Consider the following 20250-nt stretch of genomic DNA (forward strand, 5'->3'; position numbering starts at 1 on the left):
AGCTCATGTTAAAGATACGCTGTAGTGGTTCTCCCAGCTCAGTCGCACAGGCCCTCAGTAATCGTGGGGAAACTCCATCCGGTCCAGCCGCCTTGCTGGTACAGATCTTCCTCAGTTGACCTACCACCTGTGCAGCCGTAATCTGCCAATCTGAACTGTGTGGGGTCTGCAAGTGAGGAAATCCAGGACTCAATTGCACCAGGCGGTATTGAGGTCAGGTGTTGGAGTTTACTGATTAGTTTTGAGGAGATGATGATGTTAAAGGTTCCCTGATAACTTACTGTGAATGACATCGAGCTCTGAGGAGTTGCAGCTTGGTGCACCTGGTGCGGATGTGGTCATCTGGGAGGCTGGGGGTCTCTCAGAATTTCCAGTAATTTCCCTTTTTTTATTTTAAATACTGCACAAACACCAACGGTTTTCAAGATGCTTCTGACATCCTGAACAGATTTTGCAGAAATGCAATGCCTATATTCATTAGTTTTCTCTTCATTCCAATACAGTCCAGACAGTGAGTGTTCACAACATCCTCCCCGCCACCAACCTCACTGTCAATCTGTTACATCTGCTCCTGAGGTCACTTGTCTCTTCACTGAGGTGCAGTGATCAGATAATGAAAAAAAAAACGTGCAACAATCCTTCGTGGGCTCTTCCTGAGTAACGGCTCAGCAAAAATAACAGAAAAAAATGAATAACAAAGCTCTACGACATATCCTGAATTTAATTAGGACCAAGAGTAGCACAGCAACATTTTCTATCAATAAGTTAAAGTTGTATTGTCTCCTTCTACCCTGCCTCGTGCTGCATTTAATTCAACCTGTGCTGGTGATGCTTCCCCCGGCTCACTGCCCCTGGGGGCGAGGGTCCTCTCCCAATCCCGAGCCGGCAGGCTATCCCAACACCGAATGGAAAGGAAACTGCCGCCCATCCAGGAACAGTGAGCATGCACTGTGATTGTTACATCATCAGTGTGGGGGGCGGAGCCTCGAAATGAAACCCGCAGATGCTGCAGATCTGCGGTAAAATAAGAGGCGGAAACCAGTTGAACGAGATGGCGGTGGATGTGGAGATGAAACCAGCTGGAAGAAAGGATCAAGGACAATCACTGATGGTCCTCCAGCAATACACAGATACTGAATTAATAGTAGATACTACTGTATAAAAGATTCTAAAATGACCAAGATAGAACAACAGGAAATTTGGCATCTACCCTTCTCTCCTAACTAAATCTTATCAATGCACCATGGAAAGTATCCCATCCAGATACCTGACACCTTCGTCTGGCTACTGCTCCGCCCATGATTGTAAAGAACTGCGGAGAGTTGTGGGCACAGCTGAGCACAGCATAGAAACCAACCTCCCCTCCATGGACTCTGTCTGCACTTCCCACTGCCTCAGTAAAGCAGGCCGTGTAGTCAACGATCCCCACAACCTGGGACATTCTCACTTCTCACATATTCCCCATCAGGGAGGAGCTACAAAACCCTGAAGCCATGTACCACAAAGACGGTTTCCATTCTGCTGTTCTGAGCAAACTGAATGTCCCCAGTGTGATAAGATGGACAGCTGACCTCACTGTGTTACTTGAAGTGACCTGACACTTTCTGCACTGCACTTTCTCTAGAACCATAATGCTTTGTAACACTGATATTATTTTACCTTGTATCACCTCAATGTACTGTTTAATGAATTGATGTGTGTGGATAGTACACAAGATAAGATTTCCAGTGAACCTCTATACATGACAATAATAAACAGATTTCTCAATTTAATCGTTTGGAAATTATTAGGCGGCCTGGGTTGCTGGGTTGGATCTTCTGCGGGGAGAGTTAAGTGAAGTGTAGAAGTACTTATAGGAGCCCAGTTACACAGAAACAATTATCAAACCCAGGTATCAATCCAGGTGAAGTTTGGATCCGCTACCGGGCCAGGTGATGGAGATAAAGTTCCCAGGATATATCTCAATGGATGGATTCAGTCCCGGCCTCACCACCTCATCCCGCTCCTTGGACCGCAGCACCAGAGGCTGAGCGGCAGGTCATCTCAGGAGTTTCGGTGTGAAGGTCCCACAACCTGGACCCACAGAATATGTTCTGTCTGGGAAGCGGTGGAAGCCGGCTGTTCAGGGAAATAACGGGAAGCACTGCCCAACATTGCTCAGGACCGGCCTCAATTCTCACCTGCAGGATCTCGTTGGTCTTGCCCCACAGAGAATGATCGTTCCCCCGGCTCCCCGCCCCAGGGGGCAAGGTCACTGTCCTGATCCCAGCCCCACAGACGATCCGCCGCTTTCATCCACACAAAAATCACTGCCCATCCTGGGACTGAGCATGCGCAGTGTGATTGTGCGTCATAGAGTGGGGGCAGGGCCTGAGAAACAAACCTGCAAATGCTGCCGATCTGTGGTAAACAGGGTCATGTGATGAGTGCAGGGTCTCTCATTTAAAACAGTGACTCTGCTCTTCACTCCTCACACGCTGCCTGATCTACCCGCCAAAATTTCCACATTTCAAATTTACACCAGCTACATTTTTTATTTTTCTCTCTGCATCTTACACATCCCATCCCTGTACTGCATAGGTCACAGAAATACAGGTTCGATTCCCATTACTGTCTAACAGACGATTCAGACCCAAAAAGGAATCGTACAGGTTTTGTTCAAACCACTTCTATGTTTATAAACACTCATTTCTGTTCATATTCCTTTGGAATCACTGGACAGGAACACAGAAACATCAAGTGAGAAACAGCCATTCAGCCCCTCCAACCAATGACAATGATAGATGCTCTCCCATCTCAGCCACATTTCTTCCCAACCCTCTTTGCCTCAATCCCTTCATTCTCCACCCATCTCCCTGCCTCTTTATTCTGTGAGGGAGATCATTGAGTCTTCACCGCCTCTGTGGTGAGGATTTACAAACATTCACCATCTTCAGAGTGGAGACATTTCCCCTCATCTCAGTCCCGGACAGTGCACCCCCTTTTTCAGAGACTGGGATCCCTGGTTCAACCGGTAATGATGTTTTGCATTTCAATGTGTTCACCTCTCAGTCCTCGATTCTCTAAATGAAAGGGTTATCGCATTTGATCTTTCTTCATATGATGACCCACCACTCCAGGGATCAGTCAGGTGAATCTTCATTGCACTCTCTATAACAAATACTCTCTTACCTCTTTGTTAATCTCTATGGAAATAATTTCCATCTTCTGCAGCCCCGTGTTGCCCCAAACACTCACCTCCCATCCCTGTCACTATTTCCACCATCCCACCTCCCCCCTCTCCTGGATCCACCTCTCACTTCCCCGCTCTTGCCCCATCCCCACCCCTCACCTCTTTTCTCTGACTATTTCCCGTCTACTCTCAGTCCAGAGGGAGGGTCTCGGCCCGAAATATTGATAGTCCCTTCTCAAACACAGATGCTGCCCGACCCACTGAGTTCCTCCGGCAGTTTGTTCTTTGGTCTGTATAACCCGTGTTAGTATGGGGAGCGGGATTTTACACCATATTCCAGGTACAATCTCCACAAAACCCAAATAATTGTTAAAGTGATTTTCATTCTTATACCAATAACTCTTCCAATAAATACAATGTACCTTGGACCTCCCTCCCTACCCTCTGCATCTAAGTCCATCTCCATTGAATCATACTCAGGATTTCAATTTGTCCTATAGTAGTGGGAGATCTCAGATTTCCCATATTGGTCTCTAGTTGACCTGCTGTTCTCACTCACTTATTTTGCCTCTGTAACCACAAAACCTTTTGACAAGAGACACAGAACATAGAACAGTACAGCACAGGAACAGGCCATTTGGCCCACAATGTTGTTTTCAAACTATTCAATTAATCAAATTGCCAACTAAACTGATCCCTTCTGCCTACACAATTTTCCCTCACATCCACGTGTCTATCTAAGCATCTCTTAAATGTCCCCAATGTATCTGCCGCTACCATCACACCAAGCAGCACATTCCACCAAACCACCACTCTGTGTAAAAAAAAGCACTTTCCCCTCACATCTTCTTTCAAACTACCCCTCTCACTTTAAATGCACGCATCTTGATTTAGACATTTCTACTCTGGGTAAAAAGTTATTCTCTATCTACTCTATCTATACATTTTGTAGCTTTATGAACCTCCATCGTCTCACCCCAGCCTGCGCTGCTCTTGAAAAAACAACACAAGTTTGTCCAACCTCTCGTTACAACTCATGCCCTCTAATCCAGGTACAGAGAAACACTGACTTGTGGCAGCATCACAGTCAAGTACATTCAGATAACACACGGAACATAAATTACACAATTCTATGTCATTATCAATATGGTAATACAAGTTCTATATCATTAACAATATACAAATACATATGTTGTGTCAATAATCATAAATATACATTTTGTGTCGTTATCAATGTATAAATTTTTTTTTTTCAAAAGCAGCCTTGGAAATGTTGAATTTGGTCCCTCAGCCAAATTGTTGACACAGTTTGAGAAAAACTGGGCTCCAAGCACTTGTCCTTTCAACACCCACTGGGAAATCCTGCAGACCCAAGCAGGGTCTGGTTATTCCTTCTCGTTAAATACACAGACAACAGGAAAAGGTCATTCAGCCCATCCAGTCCATCCTGTCATTCAATAAGATCCAAGACCAGTGCATCCTTACTCCCGAACACCAGTCCAATCTCCGCTTTGCCCAGACCATTGGCGAAACTTGCAGGTCAACAGTCTGCCAGTGTTTGCCCCCCGCCCCCCCCCCCAAAGTGGAGAATATCTCTGCTTGCCACCATCGGGCTCAGACATTTCCACAGATGAGCCCCTCATGTCCCTTCCCCACTTTCAATGGGCTTCTTCCCATTCCTGCTCATTGAACCCCCACGGGAACAAACATCCTCTCAGACCCCATGCTGTTCACCTCCTCTCACACCACCTTTATCCTCTCAGTAAAATCCCTCACCTACGTCTTTCTGCCAGATCACTTACTCCACGAGAAGCCTGCATCAAGGAGAAGTTTCCGACAGATTATACTTCGGCCGCAGAAGTCATTTCACAAACTCACCCAACTTCCCGTGGAGGGAAAAAGGAAATAATTCAAAAAGCTGGACATCTACTTTGGGATTTGTTCTGCTGTGACGGAAAATTCGAAGCGGGAGCAAGAAATGAATTCAGTGGGGGTAACGCCTTCTCAGCTGGTCTGCCTCTGCTATTGGATGCAACCAGTGATTGACATCACTTCGCACCAATGGGAAGAGTGTAACTCCTCTGTTGACTGTGGGGTGGTGTGGGTGGGTCAGGTAATTTTTACCTCAGCTGGTAAAGTTCAACCGTCTCAGCGCCAGTGTGACGTAAGGAACTGCACACACGATGTCAGCTCCAGGTGTGGGGAACCCACACGTGACATCAGGCATGAGGGGGTACATGTGACGTCACATCCCGATGTGGGGAACCCACACGTGTCATCAGGCATGAGGAGGTACACGTGACGTCACATCCCAATGTGGGGAACCCACACGTGTCATCAGGCATGAGGGGGTACAGAGTGAAGTCAGACCCCGGTGTGGGGAACCCACACGTGACATCAGGCATGTGGCGGTGCACAGTGATGTCACGTGTGGGTGAGAACTTGTTTTCAAAAGCTGTTCAATGGACGTTTTTAATGATTTCAGGGGGACAATGAAGGAAATTTAACAGGCTTCATCACTGAATCTTGTATTGTATGAGATTAAGTCTCCTGCTATCAGCCCAGCGTTGCCATGTTGTTGATGGAGTGGGCATTATGGCCCTTTTCTCGAACTGGGTCACAAAACCCCAAACGCTTCTGGGGAAAACTTTCCAGGGTGGTCTGTTGTGGGGTGCATCAGTCAATGCAGTATCCTGTTGTTTATAATTTCATAAAGAATTGTTTTGCTGATGTAAACTGGAATTGCTAGCAGTGTAAACACAGATTCGTATCAGTTAACAGAAGGCCTCTCATCCCTGCAGTCTTCTGACAATGTGGACCACAGATACTCCTTCCTCTAAGTCAGTGTATCATTCAAACAGCTGATCGCTGAGATGCACTATATTTGTTAGTGTTATGCCGTCGGCCCCCTCCTTTGTGAGAATCTCAAGAACCCTAGTCAAAGGGGGGTCAACTGACCCAAAAAGAGAGAGAGAGACCATGTTCTCCCAAGAAGCAGAATAAAGGTGACCTTGCCTATTGTATCATGGAGACCACGTGAAAAGCCCTCGGGCAAAGTGGGCTGGTTGAGAGAGAGATCGCATTACCTGCAACTTGATTGACACCTGCGATCCCGTGAAGAAGTATAAAGGCGGGTCTGAGGGGGGGGGGGGACCCTCAGACGCACCCAGGAGACACCAAGGAAACACGATATCGATTCCCGTGGGAGCGGGACGCCATTTTGAAGGAAGCCACGTGTGTTAGATTCCGAATTTGAATCTGTGGCTAGAACCAACGAAAGACTGCTTTTAAATAACAACGGGGAATTCTGCTCCCCTGATTCCAAGGATTTGCTCTGCCAAGACGACGGGCAAGTGTTTATCTTTTGTAAATCATCTCTTTCTCTCTACAACGTGAAAACCCCAGCGGTTCCCAAAAAGGAAAAGCCTGCAAACTTCTGAGTGACTCTTTATATTTCCATTGGACTCAGTATTACCCCTAGACAACTGTAGAGCTTATTTCTGATTGATTATGGTTACACCGGTGTTTTAGATTGAGTTTTGACGATCTGAATGTTTTGTATTAACCATACGTGTGCCCTTTTTGGAATAAAACGCTTGAAAATAGTAGCATCCGACTCAGCTGGTCCATCTATCTTTGCTGCTAAGTTACCTGGTTACGGGGTTTTGTAACATTAGTCAGTGAAGTTCCCACAGATATAGTTCGATGGATTTGTTGGGGAGTTCAGGGATGTCACAGTGAAATAACGGTCAGCCAAACCCTCTGTTCTGTACCTCTGACCTCCGGAGGTTCCACAGGGACCTCCTGCAAATCGCAGCATAGTGCCAATTCCAGCTGATGTCGGTAGTATTCCTGTTCAGGAGGGGGTGAGGAAGGGGGCTGATCACGGGTTTGTGTAAATTGAGTGTTAGTATGTGTTGAATGTATGTGTTGGGGAGCACTTCGGGTCCAGTGATCACAATACCATTACTTTCAATATAATTATTGAGAAGGATAGGACTGGACCCAGGGTTGAGATTTTTGATTGAAGAAAGGCTAACTTTGAGAAGATGCAAAAGGATTTAGAAGGAGTGGATTGGGACAATTTGTTTTATGGGAAAGATGTAATAGAGAAATGGAAGTCATTAAAAGGTGAAAATTTGAGGGTCCCTTTCTGTTCCTGCTAGGTTGAAAGGAATGGTTAAAAGTTTGAGAGCACCTTGGTTTTCAAGGGATATTGGAAACTTGGTTCGGAAAAAGAGGGAGATCTACAATAAATATAGGCAGCATGGAGTAAATGAGGTGCTCGAGGAATATAAAGAATGTAAAAAGAATTTTAAGAAAGAAATTAGAAAAGCTAAAAGAAGATGCGAGGTTGTTTTGGCAAGTAAGGTGAAAATAAATCCGAAGGGTTTCTACAGTTATATTAATAGCAAAAGGATAGTGAGGGATAAAATTGGTCCCTTAGAGAATCAGAGTGGACAGCTATGTGTGGAGCCGAAAGAGATGGGGTAGATTTTGAACAATTTATTTTCTTCGGTATTCACTAAGGAGAAGGATATTGAATTGTGTAAGGTAAGGGAAACAAGTAGGGAAGTTATGGAAACTATGACCATTAAAGAGGAGGAATTACAGGCGCTTTTAAGGAATATAGAAGTGGATAAATTTCTAGGTCCAGACAGGATATTCCCTAGGACATTGAGGAAAGTTAGTGTAGAAATAGCAGGGGCTCTGACAGAAATATTTCAAATGTCATTAGAAACGGGGATGGTGCCGGAGGATTGGCATATTGCCCATGTGGTTCCATTGTTTAAGAAGGGTTCTAAGAGAAAACCTAGCAATTATAGGCCTGTCAGTTTGACGTCAGTGGTGGGTAAATTAATGGAAAGTATTCTTAGAGATGGTATATATAATTCTCTGGATAGACAGGGTCTGATTAGGAATAGTCAGCATGGATTTGTGCGTGGAAAGTCATGTTTGACAGCTCTTATGGAATTTTTTGAAGCGGTTACGAGGAAAGTTGACCATGGTAAACCAGTGGATGTTGTCTATATGAACTTCTGTAAGGCCTTTGACAAGGTTCCGCACGGAAGGTTAGTTAGGAAGGTTCAATCGTTAGGTATTGATATTGAAGTAGTAAAATGGATTCAACAGTGGCTGGATGGGAGATGCATGAGAGTAGTGGTGGATAACTGTTTGTCAGGTTGGAGGCCGGTGTCTAGTGGTGTGCCTCAGGGATCTGTATTGGGTAAAATGTTGTTTGTCATATACATTAATGATCTGGATGATGGGGTGCTAAATTGGATTTATAAGTATGCAGATGATACTAATGTAGGTGGCGTTGTGGATAATGAAGTAGGTTTTCAAAGCTTGCGGAGAGATTTAGGCCAGTCAGAGGAGTAGGCTGAATGATGGCAGATGGAGTTTAATGCTGATAAGCGTGAGGTACTACATTTTGGTAGGAATAATCCAAATAGGACATACATGGTAAATGGTAGGGCATTGAAGAATGCAGTAGAAAAGAGTGATCTAGGAATAATGGTGCATAGTTCGCTGAAGGTGGAATCTCATGTGGATAGGGTGGTGAAGAAAGCTTTTTGTATGCTGGCCTTTATAAATCAGAGCATTGAGTATAGGAGTTGGGATGTAATGTTAAAATTGTACAAGGCATTGGTAAGGCCAAATTTGGAGTATTGTGTACAGTTCTGGTCAGCGAATTATAGGAAAGATTTCAACAAAATAGAGAGAGTACAGAGAAGATTAACTAGAATGTTACCTGGGTTTCAGCACCTAAGTTACAGGGAAAGGTTGAACAAGTTAGGTCTTTACTGTTTGGAGCATAGAAGGTTGAGGGGGACTTGTTAGAGGTATTTAAAATTATGAGGGGGATAGATCGAATTGACGTGGATAGGCTTTTTTCCGTTGAAAGTAGGGGAGATTCAAACAAGATGACATGAGTTGAGAGTTAGGGGGCAAAAGTTTAAGGGTAACATGAGGGGGAATTTCTTTATTCAGAGAGTGGTAGCTGTGTGGAATGAGCCAGTAGAAGTGGTAGAAGCAGGTTCGGTATTGTCATTTAAAGTAAAATTGGATAGGTATATGGACAGGAAAGGAATGGAGGGTTATGGGCTGGGTGCAGGCCAGTGGGACTAGGTAAGAGTAGGCATTTGGCATGGACTAGAAGGGCCGAGATGGCCTGTTTCGGTGCTGTAATTGTTATATTGTTTTATGTCATATGTTATATATTATATTATATTATATGTTATATGTTATATGGTTAGTTGCCATGGAAGTGGGCGGGTCCGAGCCAGACAGCTGGAGAGTCCAGCTGTCTGCTCTTGCAGATCCGTATTTAGTTTCGTTCCCAAGACGAGACTGTGGGATCAATTAGTTGTGGTTCCCCAAGCTGGAATGGAGGATGTGGGTGATGTGGATCAGTTTACGTGTGTGGGTGTGGGGTAAATGGTGGAAATGGTATGGGGCCATTAGTGGGATGGAGGGAGGGAGGGGATGTGGGTTATCAGACACAGCATAACATGGGAGGATGGGTCCCAGGAAAAATTGAGTCATAAAGAAGGGATGAGTTGGTCCATTGAATCAGACAGGATCAGACCTTTCAGGAAGCAACAGTTCCCTTTGCATGTTAATTACTGACTAATCTTCCTGAACGTTGTGTTTGTGACAGAGCCCCAGTGTCTGGGAACAGCTAAATGGCAGGACGCAGAGGGTGATGGGGAGGGGCTGTTTTTTGGACTCCAGGCCAGTGCTTCGTGATGTTCCTCATGGTTATACTTGTCATCTACATCAATCATTTGGTTGGGAATATATAGGGTATAGGTAGTAAGTTTGAACATGGAACATAGAAACCAACAGCACATTACAGGTCTTTTGGCTCACAATGTTCTGCTGACTATGTAACCTGCTCTAGAAACTATCTAGAATTACCCAACTGCATAACACTATTTTTCTGAGCTCCATGTACCTATCTAAGAGTCTCTTAAAATACCCTGTTGTAACTGCCTCCACCACCGTCGCCAGCAATGCATTACAGACCCACCACTCTGTGTGGAAAAATTCCCCTGACATTCCCCCTCTACCTTCCTCCAAGCACCTTAAAACTATACCCCCCTTTGTCAGTCATTTCAGCCCTGGGAAAAAAGCCTCTGGCTATCCACATGGTCAATGCCTCTCATCATTTTACACTCCTCAATCAGGTGACCTCTCATTCTCCACCACTCCAAGGAGAAAAGGCCAGGAAAGTTTGTAGCAGGTATGTTTAAAGAATTACTTTTTTTGAACAATATTAATTATAAACTCTCCACTTTGTTTCCATCTCCCCACTCAAAAGTGACGAAAAGCTACTTCACAAGACGCAAGACCTTGAAATGAGCAAATACTGAGGGAATGTGAGTGACCTTAAAGAGCTGGGATACTGACAGAACATTGCCAGAGCTGAAGTGATTGTAACTGGGTCTGACAGAGGAATAACTGGTACTTCTGGGCACATTCAGTCTCAACCCAACTATTTCCTACCTTTCTTTGTGCAGGTATGTAATGTCTAAAGGACCAGTGTTTGAGTAAATGAGACTCACCAAACTTTCTCCTGACTGAATCAATGGAAACTCTGAGTCTGAAGGGTTCTCTCCAGTTGATGGTCTCAGTCCTCGGACTGGTTCACTTGTTGATCTTTCCTCGTCCTCAGTTCTGGTTTGCTTCCAGTTGTGGGCTTTTCTTCCAGTAAATCTCTCACCGCAGATCTAGCTTTAACATGAAAAATAATAAAGCATGTTAACAACACAAAGGAGAACAAAACATTACTGCTCAATGTTCCTGAAAATAAAACTCACTGAAATTTAAACATTAAGACAAATATAATGATCTGAGTGAACAAATCTGTATTTGTTCCTCACACGTCACAAAACAATAGGGGATAAGAAGGAGCCATCATTCAGTCAGGAACAGAATTAGGTAATTTGATCCATCTGGTCTGCCCCACCATTCAACCATGGCTGATTTCATTCCAACACCATATTCCTGCCTTCCTCCTGTAACCCTGAAGCTACTAGGAACAAACACGAATATATTAACCTCTGCCATAAATATACCCCAATAACAGCTTCATCCACCCTCGGTGGCAACAAATTCCACAGATCAGTCACCCTTTACTTGATATTCTCCTCATCTCAATTTTAAAGGGAAGCTTCTTTATTCTGAGACTGTGTTCTCAGATCCCAGACTCTCCGTCTAATGGAAACATCCTCTCCATGTCCATTGTATCCAGGCTCTTCAGCATTCAGTAGGTTACCTTAAACAAGCACAACCACCACTCCCACTGTCCTTCTGAACTCCATTGAGCACAGGTCCAGGACCATTGCCTAACAGACAGGTGACAGTGAGGGAAAATGTCTAAACACGCTTTGAACACTGAACCTCTGGGTCCAATTCTTCTGCTGCAAACATTTAATGACCTCCTCTCCATTTGAGGGATGGTATAGGAACTCATTCTCTCCTCAGATTAGCACTCATTGCCTCCAAAGGAACTCCAGAATCTAACATCTGAGACCAGACCATAAACACTCGCTCAACACCTCATGAACCCGAGCAGCTCGATCCCCACATCCATTTCACCAGGGTCAAAATGTGTGATAGGGTCACACAGCTGAACGTGTCACTTACCGACACCAGAATCCTCACTCATCGTCCCCACATCAGGGATTTCCCCACAACCAATGTCCAGCAACCTGAGACTTCTGATTCATTGTGGGAGGAGGAACATTCAGCCCCAGCTACAGAGGTACTGACCTGGTCAAATCCCAAATACTGACAGTTCCATATTCCAGGAGTCTACATACCGGGATTACAGTCCAAGCACCAATTTCCCAGGACACCCTTGCTGCTGATAACATGCTGTAGTGTGTCGGCCATTCAGAGTTCAAAAACTAACACTCCTACATCAACCTGTGGCAGAATGGGAACCTGATAATCCTCTGACTGGAGCAGATATTGGGCTGGAAAACGGCGTGGGTCACCAGCAGGCAGGGATACGTTTCACATTGTCTCCAACAGCTAAATTGAAAGCACTTTATCATTGTCCGATTGTTAAATGAGATTTTGCCCAACACAATTGGCTGTCACATTTCCTGTAGGCTAACAGGAATAACAGGCTTTTCATTTCAAATTGAAATTAAATGCTGGAAACTCGGTACATCAGATTGGATCTGTGGAAAGAGAAACTGTGGAAGACTCATTATCAGAACTGATGCTGCCCGATTTGCTGAACGGTTCCAGCATTTTCTCTTTTGACTTTAAATGATGCACAACCATTGACTGATTACAAGATATTTGTGACGGACTGAACAAAGTTGCACAAATTTAAGTCCCACATTCATTAGTTTTCTCTGCATTCCAACACAGGGTTAATACAGTCGACACAGTGAAAGCTCACAACATCCTCCCCACCCCACTATCAGTCTGTTCCATCTGCTCCCGAGGCCACTAACTCTCAATGAGGGGAAATGACCAGAGAGCGATAAAATTGTGCACCACTCCCTGCAGATCCCGACAACAGGAAAATTGCCTCTCCAAACATGACCAAAACAGGAAATATCGGACTCAACTGTAAACACTGAGAGTTTCCGTCTAACACAGCGGCCATTTGATAACTTTGAAACTAAAATTGTAGTGACTGTCTTTATCCTTCCACATTCTGCATTAGATAAATCCTCTGGTAGTTCCAGGTAACAAACACTGATTTCAGAAATAACTCCGTGAGGCAAAAGACTTCACAATGAAGGCAACGGTAGACGAGAGATTGTCGATAATTATCATCGAGGTGGTGGGATGCAGGCTGGACAGAGGTTGAACAAGATGGACAGGGATTAAACAGATGGAACGGGTGGGAGAAGGGATCAAGGACGATCTCTGATGGCCCTCCAGCAATACACAGATACAGAATTAACAGTACATACTACTATGTAATAAAATGACAAAGATAGAGCAACAGGAACTTTGGCATTTACACTTCTCCCCGAAACAACTTTTATCAACACATCATAGGAAGTATCCCCAGGTTCGATGTGAAGGTCTCACAACCCGGTAGGTTTTGTCCAGGAAGCGGGGTGAGACCGCGAGTTCGGGGAAGTTAACGGGACTCACTGCCCAGCATCGGTCGGGACCGGACTCAATACTCACCGCATGGATCTTGTCGGTTCCGCTCCGCAGAGAATGATCCGACCTCCCGGCTCCCCGCCCGAGGGGGCGAGGACCCTCTCCCGATCCGGATCGCGTACAATCCGCCGCTCCGGACTCGCTTCAACACAAAGAAAAAAAATCACTGCCCAGCCCGGGAATGTGAGCATGCGCAGTGTGCTTAATGCGTCATCAGAGCGTGGGCGGGGCCTCGGAGACAAACCCGCAGATGCTGCCGATTCAAGTCGTCACTTTTATTGTCATTTCGACCACAACTGCTGGTACAGTACACAGTAAAAATGAGACAACGTGTTTTTTTTTTTCAGGACCATGGTGTTACATGACACAGTACAAAAACTGGACTGAACCACATAAACAATAACACAGAAAAGAAAAAAAACTACACCAGACCACAGACCTATCCAGGACTGCATAAAGTGCACAAAACAGTGCAGGCATTACAATAAATAATAAACAAGACAATAGGGCAGTAAGGTGACTGTCCAGGCTCTGGATATTGAGGAGTCTGATAGCTTGCGGGAAGAAACTGTTACATAGTCTGGTCGTGAGAGCCCGAATGCTTCGGAGCCTTTTCCCAGACTGCAGGAGGGAGAAGAGATTGTATGACGGGTGCATAGGGTCCTTCATAATGCTGTTTGCTTTGCGGATACCGCGTGTAGGGTAAATGTCCGTGATGGCGGGAAGAGAGGCCCCGATGATCTTCTCAGCTGACCTCACTACCCGCTACAGGGTCTAGCGATCCGTGATGGTGCAATTTCCGTACCAGGCAGTGATGCAGCTGCTCAGGATGCTCTCAATACAACCTCTGTAGAATGTGATGTGGATGGAAGGGAAGGGTGGGAGATGGACTTGCCTAAGCCTTTGCAGAAAGTAGAGACGCTGCTGGGCTTCCTTTGCTACGGAGCTGGTGTTGAGGGGCCAGGTGAGATTCTCCGCCAGGTGAACACCAAGAAATTTGGTGCTCTTTACGATCTCTACCGACGAGCCGTCGATGTTCAGCGGGGAGTGCTCGCTCCGTGTCCTCCTGAAGTCAACAACCATCTCTTTTGTTTTGTTCACATTAAGAGACAGGTTGTTGGCTCTGCACCAGTCCGTTAGCCGCTGCACCTCCGCTTTGTAAGCTGACTCATCGTTCTTGCTAATGAGACCCACCACGGTCGTGTCATCGGCGAACTTGATATATGGTTCGAGCTGTGAGTTGCAGCACAGTCGTGGGTCAGCAGAGTGAACAGCAGTGGACTGAGCACGCAGCCCTGGGGAGACCCCGTGCTCAGTGTGATGGTGTTGGAGATGCTGATCCCAATCCGGACTGACTGAGGTCTCCCAGTCAGGAAGTCGAGGATCCACTTGCAGCGGGAGGTGTTCAGGCCCAGTAAATTCAGCTTTCCTGTCAGTTTCTGAGGGATGATTGTGTTGAATGCTGAACTGAAGTCTATCAACAGCATCCGAACGTACGTGTCGTTTTTGTCCAGGTGGGCCGAACTGCCAAGATGATCATCACTAATCAAATTTCTCACGTCCCGTTGAATTTATTGCCAAGTGCACAAGTACGGGAAGGTACAGGGACAGAGAAACACTGACTTGTGGCAGTATCACAGGCAAGTACATTCAGATAACACACGGAACACAAGTTATACGATTCTCTGTCAGTGACAATCTATAAAAATGTTTTATATCCTCAACAATATATAAAATACATTGTGTCATGATCAATATTAAAATGTGCATTTTGTGTCAATAACAGTCTTGGAAATGTTGAATTTGGTCCCTGTCTCCATTCCTCCTGTAATCCACAACCAGCTCCTGTGTTTTTGTCACAATGAGGGAGAGGTTGTTTTCTTGACACCACTGTGTCGGGGTGATGACTTCTCTGTCGGCTGCCTCGTTATTATTTGAAATTAGGACAGTCAGTGTAGTGTCGTCAGCAAATTTAATTAGCAGATTGGAGCTGTGGGTGGCGACAAAAGTCATGGGAATACAGGGAGTAAACGAGGGGTCAAGGAGACACCCCTGTGGGGTATGTGTGCTGAAGGTGAGAGAGACAGAGGTGAGGGAGCCCACTCTTACACGTCGAGCTGCGGATCTGGGGAACAACGTGAACAGGAAGCGAGATCACGTGACGGGTGGAGGGTCTCTCACCCCAGACAGTGACTCCAGCTGCCCATTACTCTGTGGAAAGAAGCAAACGCCGCTCACAACTGATCTGACCTTAAATGTATTAGACATTTCAACCCCCGGGAAAAATATATCGTCTGTCCACTCTATCTATTCCTCTCCTCATCTTATAAACGTCCATCCAGTCTCACCCCAGCCTGCGCCGCTCTGGAGAAAACAACACAAGTTTGTTCAGCCTCTCGTTATAGCTCATGCCCTCTAATCCAGGCAGTGTCCTGGTAAACCTCTTCTGCGCCCTGTCCAAAGCCCCGACATCCTTCCGAGAATGGGGGCGACCAGAACTGTATGAAACACTCCAGATGTGGGCTAACTATTTTTATAAAACTGTGTTACGAACTGAAACGTTTTAGAAACAAACCAGCAGCAATGGAGTTCGCACTGGAGTCTGGTTTTGATGTTAAAACCACTCTCTTTATTAGTATCTACTTATAATATAGTAACTTAATGAAATAAAGGAAAGTTAACAGTTAAATGTGTAAATATAATTCCCACACTATCGAGCCTGAGGAAACAAAGCTTAGAGTCTTGAGATGGTAAAGTAGGAAAGTTCAGAAATCCACGGAATAAATGATGGGAGAGAGATATTTGTAATCTAGGGTGAAACGTAGAGAAAAGGCTGTTACATCAAAATAACCGTCGACGAAGTTCTTATTCGGTGAATCCGTCCACATACGAGCTATCAGCGAAAGTGACCTGTCACAGGAAAACCTTCTTCCAGGGGTTACCACATAACATACCCAGGCAAGGATTAACACAAGATACTCCTATGGATTATACGAAGTGTCAGCCACACACATTCGTTGTGGTTCCGTGTACCGATGATCAACCCACTCTTGTGGGTATAGGAGAGTTCTAAGCCTCAGCTGCAACTGCCTGAAGCGATCAGCGTTTCCAGTCTCTCTCTCTCTCTCTCTCTTTAGACTGGCAGACTGCCTGTCTGCAGATCGCTCTCTCTCTCTCTTATGGTTCTGTCCACAGTCAGCGCTGTCAGCCTGTGACTGACGTCATAGTCCCGCCTCCTCACGCCGGCGCTCTTAAAGAAACAGTCACAGTACGACCGCAGGCTCGTAACAGCTGCAACACAACTTCCCAACTTTTGAACTCAGTGCTTCAACTAATAAAGACAACCGTGTCATTTGTCTTCTTAACCACCCGATCAATCTGTGCGGTCTCTTTCAGGGAGCGATGAACTTGGAGTCTAAGATCCCTCTGATCATCAACACTGTTCAGGGTTTTGCATTTAACAGTGTACTGTCTCATGCATTCGACCTACCGAGCTGCCCAGATAATCATCACTAATCAAATCTCACTGAGATTTCTCAGGTCCTGTTGAATTTATTGCCAAGTGCACAAGTACGAGAAGGTACAGGGACAGAGAAACACTGACTTGTGGCAGCATCACAGGCAAGTACATTCAGATAACACACGGAACACAAATTATATGATTCTCTGTCAGTAACAATCTGTAAATATGTTTTATGTCATTAACGATATATAAAATATATTGTGTCATGATCAATATTAAAATGTGTATCTGTGTCAATAACAGACTTGGAATTGTTGAATTTGGTCCCTGTCTCAGTTCCTCATGTAATCCACAACCAGCTCCTTTCTTTTTGTCACAATGAGGGAGAGGTTGTTTTCTTGACCCCACTGTGTCGGGGTGATGACTTCTTCTCTGTAGGCTGCCTCGTTATTATTTGGGATCCGGCGGATCAATGTAGTGTCGTCAGCAAATCTAATTAGCAGATTGGAACCCGCCACTGCAGCCCCACAGTGCACTATGTACTGATTGCAAAGCTACGAAATTGCATGTGAATAGCCTCCCCTCCCCCAACTCCACTCTTTCTGCGTCACCAGCAGACTGGGACATCTCACATCTCGCTGCCTCCGCCAGGACATTAAACTGTGAACAACTGTGGTCAGGGACTGATCTCTGCGGTACTCCAAACGCTACCTCCTTCCAGTCTGAAAACGACCCACTCATCCAGACCCACACTATCGGCAGTTTATCGATCTCCAACGGAAAAGCCTAATCACCTACTCCTGAGGGTCAATACCATTGCTGACTCTGAGTTTACCACCGTCAAATGCCGGGAGGGACATAATAATCAGAAAGTCTCTAGTCACAGCCGTGTAAATAAAATGTGATCTCAGTGGGTGTGTGGCGCATGCTCAGAATGGGAAGGAGACAGACAAACTGAGCCAAGTCACAGACTGATGAAGGGGAGGAATAATCCATTTTGATACAGAGAGGGAAGCGGAGAGTTTGATATTGTGCATGATGCCGGAACTGTGCCCAGTTAGAAGATGAAATCTTGTTCCTCTAAATTGTTTTGAGATGTGACAGTGTTTTAATCAGAAGGCACCATGGAGACTAAAATTATTTCAGTTGAAATGTTGTCCTTCACCCACTGACTTGCTTTGTAAACGTTTAGCAGTGTAGGAAAGTCAAAGGATTTGTGTATGGGAATCACAAACACAACAGCACGTTAGTTCCGCTGTATCTGTCAGTTCACCAGCGCTTGAATGCCGCCGATCCTTGAATGTGGAGGCGGAGATGTTGGAGAAGACAGAGCCTCACTCGCTGCAAGGAGAGCTCGAACACGTGACCATGTCCGTGATCTGATTGGATACATTGTCATGACCTTATAGCAGTGTGACATCATTCACTGGCTCTCATTTTGGAAGGGATTCAGTCGGCCATCGCAGATACACCAACAGCTTCGCACTGGGAAGCGGCCGTTCACCTGCTCCGTGTGTGCGAAGAGACTCATTCAGTTAACCCACCTTGTGATGCTCCGGTGAGTTCACAATAAATAGAGGCCACATTTCTGTCCGGAGTGAGCAAAGAGTTTTACTCAATCATCCCAGCTGCTGCAACACCAGCAACTTCACATCAGGGAGGAAGTTCAAATCAGCTCCGTGTTAAATGTTTCACCATCACGGTGACTGAAGGCAGCTGCAGGTTCATGAGGGACTGTTACTGTCAGATTCTGCAGTTCTTGCGGCTGCTCATCGCACCCAGGACTGAACCCTGGTCACTGAGCATTGGAGGAGTCCGTTCTGCTGATGTTAGCCTTAAACTAGTCTGGTGTTTAATATTGTGGATCTGTGAAGGATAAATCAGTTCTGTATCAAATCCCGTGTGTCAGGTACTTACAGTCTCTACCACACTCACGATGCAAACTAGAGAGGCCACTCGGCCCATCTGGTCCCTGCCCATATTTCTGTTCCATATCAGTATATCAAAATCTACCCCTGCCGTTCCCCTCTCACTCTCCCTGAGATGACAGGTTGCAACTAGTCACCACTCCGTGGGATAGGAGATTTCCCTTGAATTTCATAGAATCATAGAAATCTACAACACATTACAGACCCTTTGGCCCACAATGTTGTGCCGACCATGTAACTTCCTCAAGAAACTGCCAAGAATTAGCCTACCGCATCGCCCCCTATTTTCCTTAGCTCCATGTACCTATCTAAGAGTCTCTTAAAAAACCCTATTGTATCCGCCTCCACCACCGTCGCTGGCAGTGCATTCCACACACACACCACTCTTTGCTTAAAAAACTTGGCTCTGACATCTCCTCTGTACCTACTTCCAGGCAGCTTAAACCTATTCCCCCTCGTGTTAGACATTTCAGCCCTGGGGAAAAGCCTCTGGCTATCCACACGACCAATGCCTCTAATCATCTTATACACCCGCATGAATTTCCTGCATGATTTTCTCCAGGCTGAATAAGACGATGAGCTCACTGTGGTTGTGACGTTCTTCAGAGCTCTGGACGAAGTTGGTTAAAATCCTTCTTCCCTGCTCTTTTCAACGTTTTGGTTAATTTTCACCAATTTTAAAGGACTGTGCCTCAGACAGCTGGGTTGTTGCAATTGTTACGTACCAGCAGCAACAGATCACTAACGGAGTCTGGTTTCGATGATAAAACCAGTCTCTTCATTAGTACCTACTACAAATATAAAAGATTAAACAAAATAAACAGAAGTTAACAGTATTATGCCTATATATATATCTCCCAAACTATCAAGCTCGGGAAACAATGCTTAAAGTCTTCAGATGGTAAAGTAGAAAAGTTCAGTAATCCACGGAATAAGTTAGAGAGAGCGGAGAGATTTGTAAATCCACAGGAACATGTAGAGAGAAGGCAATTACGAAGAATTCCACACACATTCCACGCTGGGTAAACGAAATAACAGTTGCCGAAGATCTTATCCGTCGATTCGTTCCGAAATCCACTTAGAAATATCACCAGGTGACAGTGGCAGGAATATCGTCTTCAAGTGGTTACCACAGAACACCCCGATTCCAGGTAAGGGCCAACAAAAGTGATACCACAGGATACTCCAGCAAATCCACACATATGGATGATACGAAGTGACAGTCACACATCCGTTGTGCACTGCGTGCCGATGATCAACCTAATCTTTTGGGCATAGCAGTGACAAGCTGAAGTCTCTCTCTCTCTCTTCCTCTCCCTCTCCCTCCCCTCCCTCTCTCCCCCCTCTGTCTCTGCTGCTGCGCGTGTGTGACGTCACAGCCCCGCCTCACTCAGGCACTTAAAGCGACACTCACAGTAAACGAATCTGCGATCTCGCAACACAATGCACCTCTAAAGTCTGACAGCAGACTAGCGAGTGAAACTTGGATGGTGCAGAATCAGAAACCAAAGTGTTGCCAGCCTGAGTCAGGGCTTTGGGGC

The 20250-nt window shown here is 45.5% G+C and overlaps 1 protein-coding gene across 1 annotated transcript in view; it reads right to left on the reverse strand.

Moving 5' to 3' along the window:
- Positions 1 to 18984, reverse strand: part of LOC140723483 (NACHT, LRR and PYD domains-containing protein 3-like) — a 40492-nt gene extending 21508 nt beyond the window's left edge. Inside the window, exons 1-3 of the mRNA XM_073038052.1 lie at positions 18980 to 18984; positions 13343 to 13460; positions 10744 to 10908 (exon numbers count right to left, since the gene is read on the reverse strand). Coding sequence (XP_072894153.1) covers positions 10744 to 10908; positions 13343 to 13460; positions 18980 to 18984 — 288 coding nt within the window. The remainder of the gene's footprint in view (positions 1 to 10743; positions 10909 to 13342; positions 13461 to 18979) is intronic.
- Between the last annotated feature and the right edge of the window lie 1266 nt (positions 18985 to 20250).

This window comes from Hemitrygon akajei, unplaced genomic scaffold (assembly GCF_048418815.1).
Source record: "Hemitrygon akajei unplaced genomic scaffold, sHemAka1.3 Scf000115, whole genome shotgun sequence".
Classification (NCBI taxonomy): domain Eukaryota; kingdom Metazoa; phylum Chordata; class Chondrichthyes; order Myliobatiformes; family Dasyatidae; genus Hemitrygon; species Hemitrygon akajei.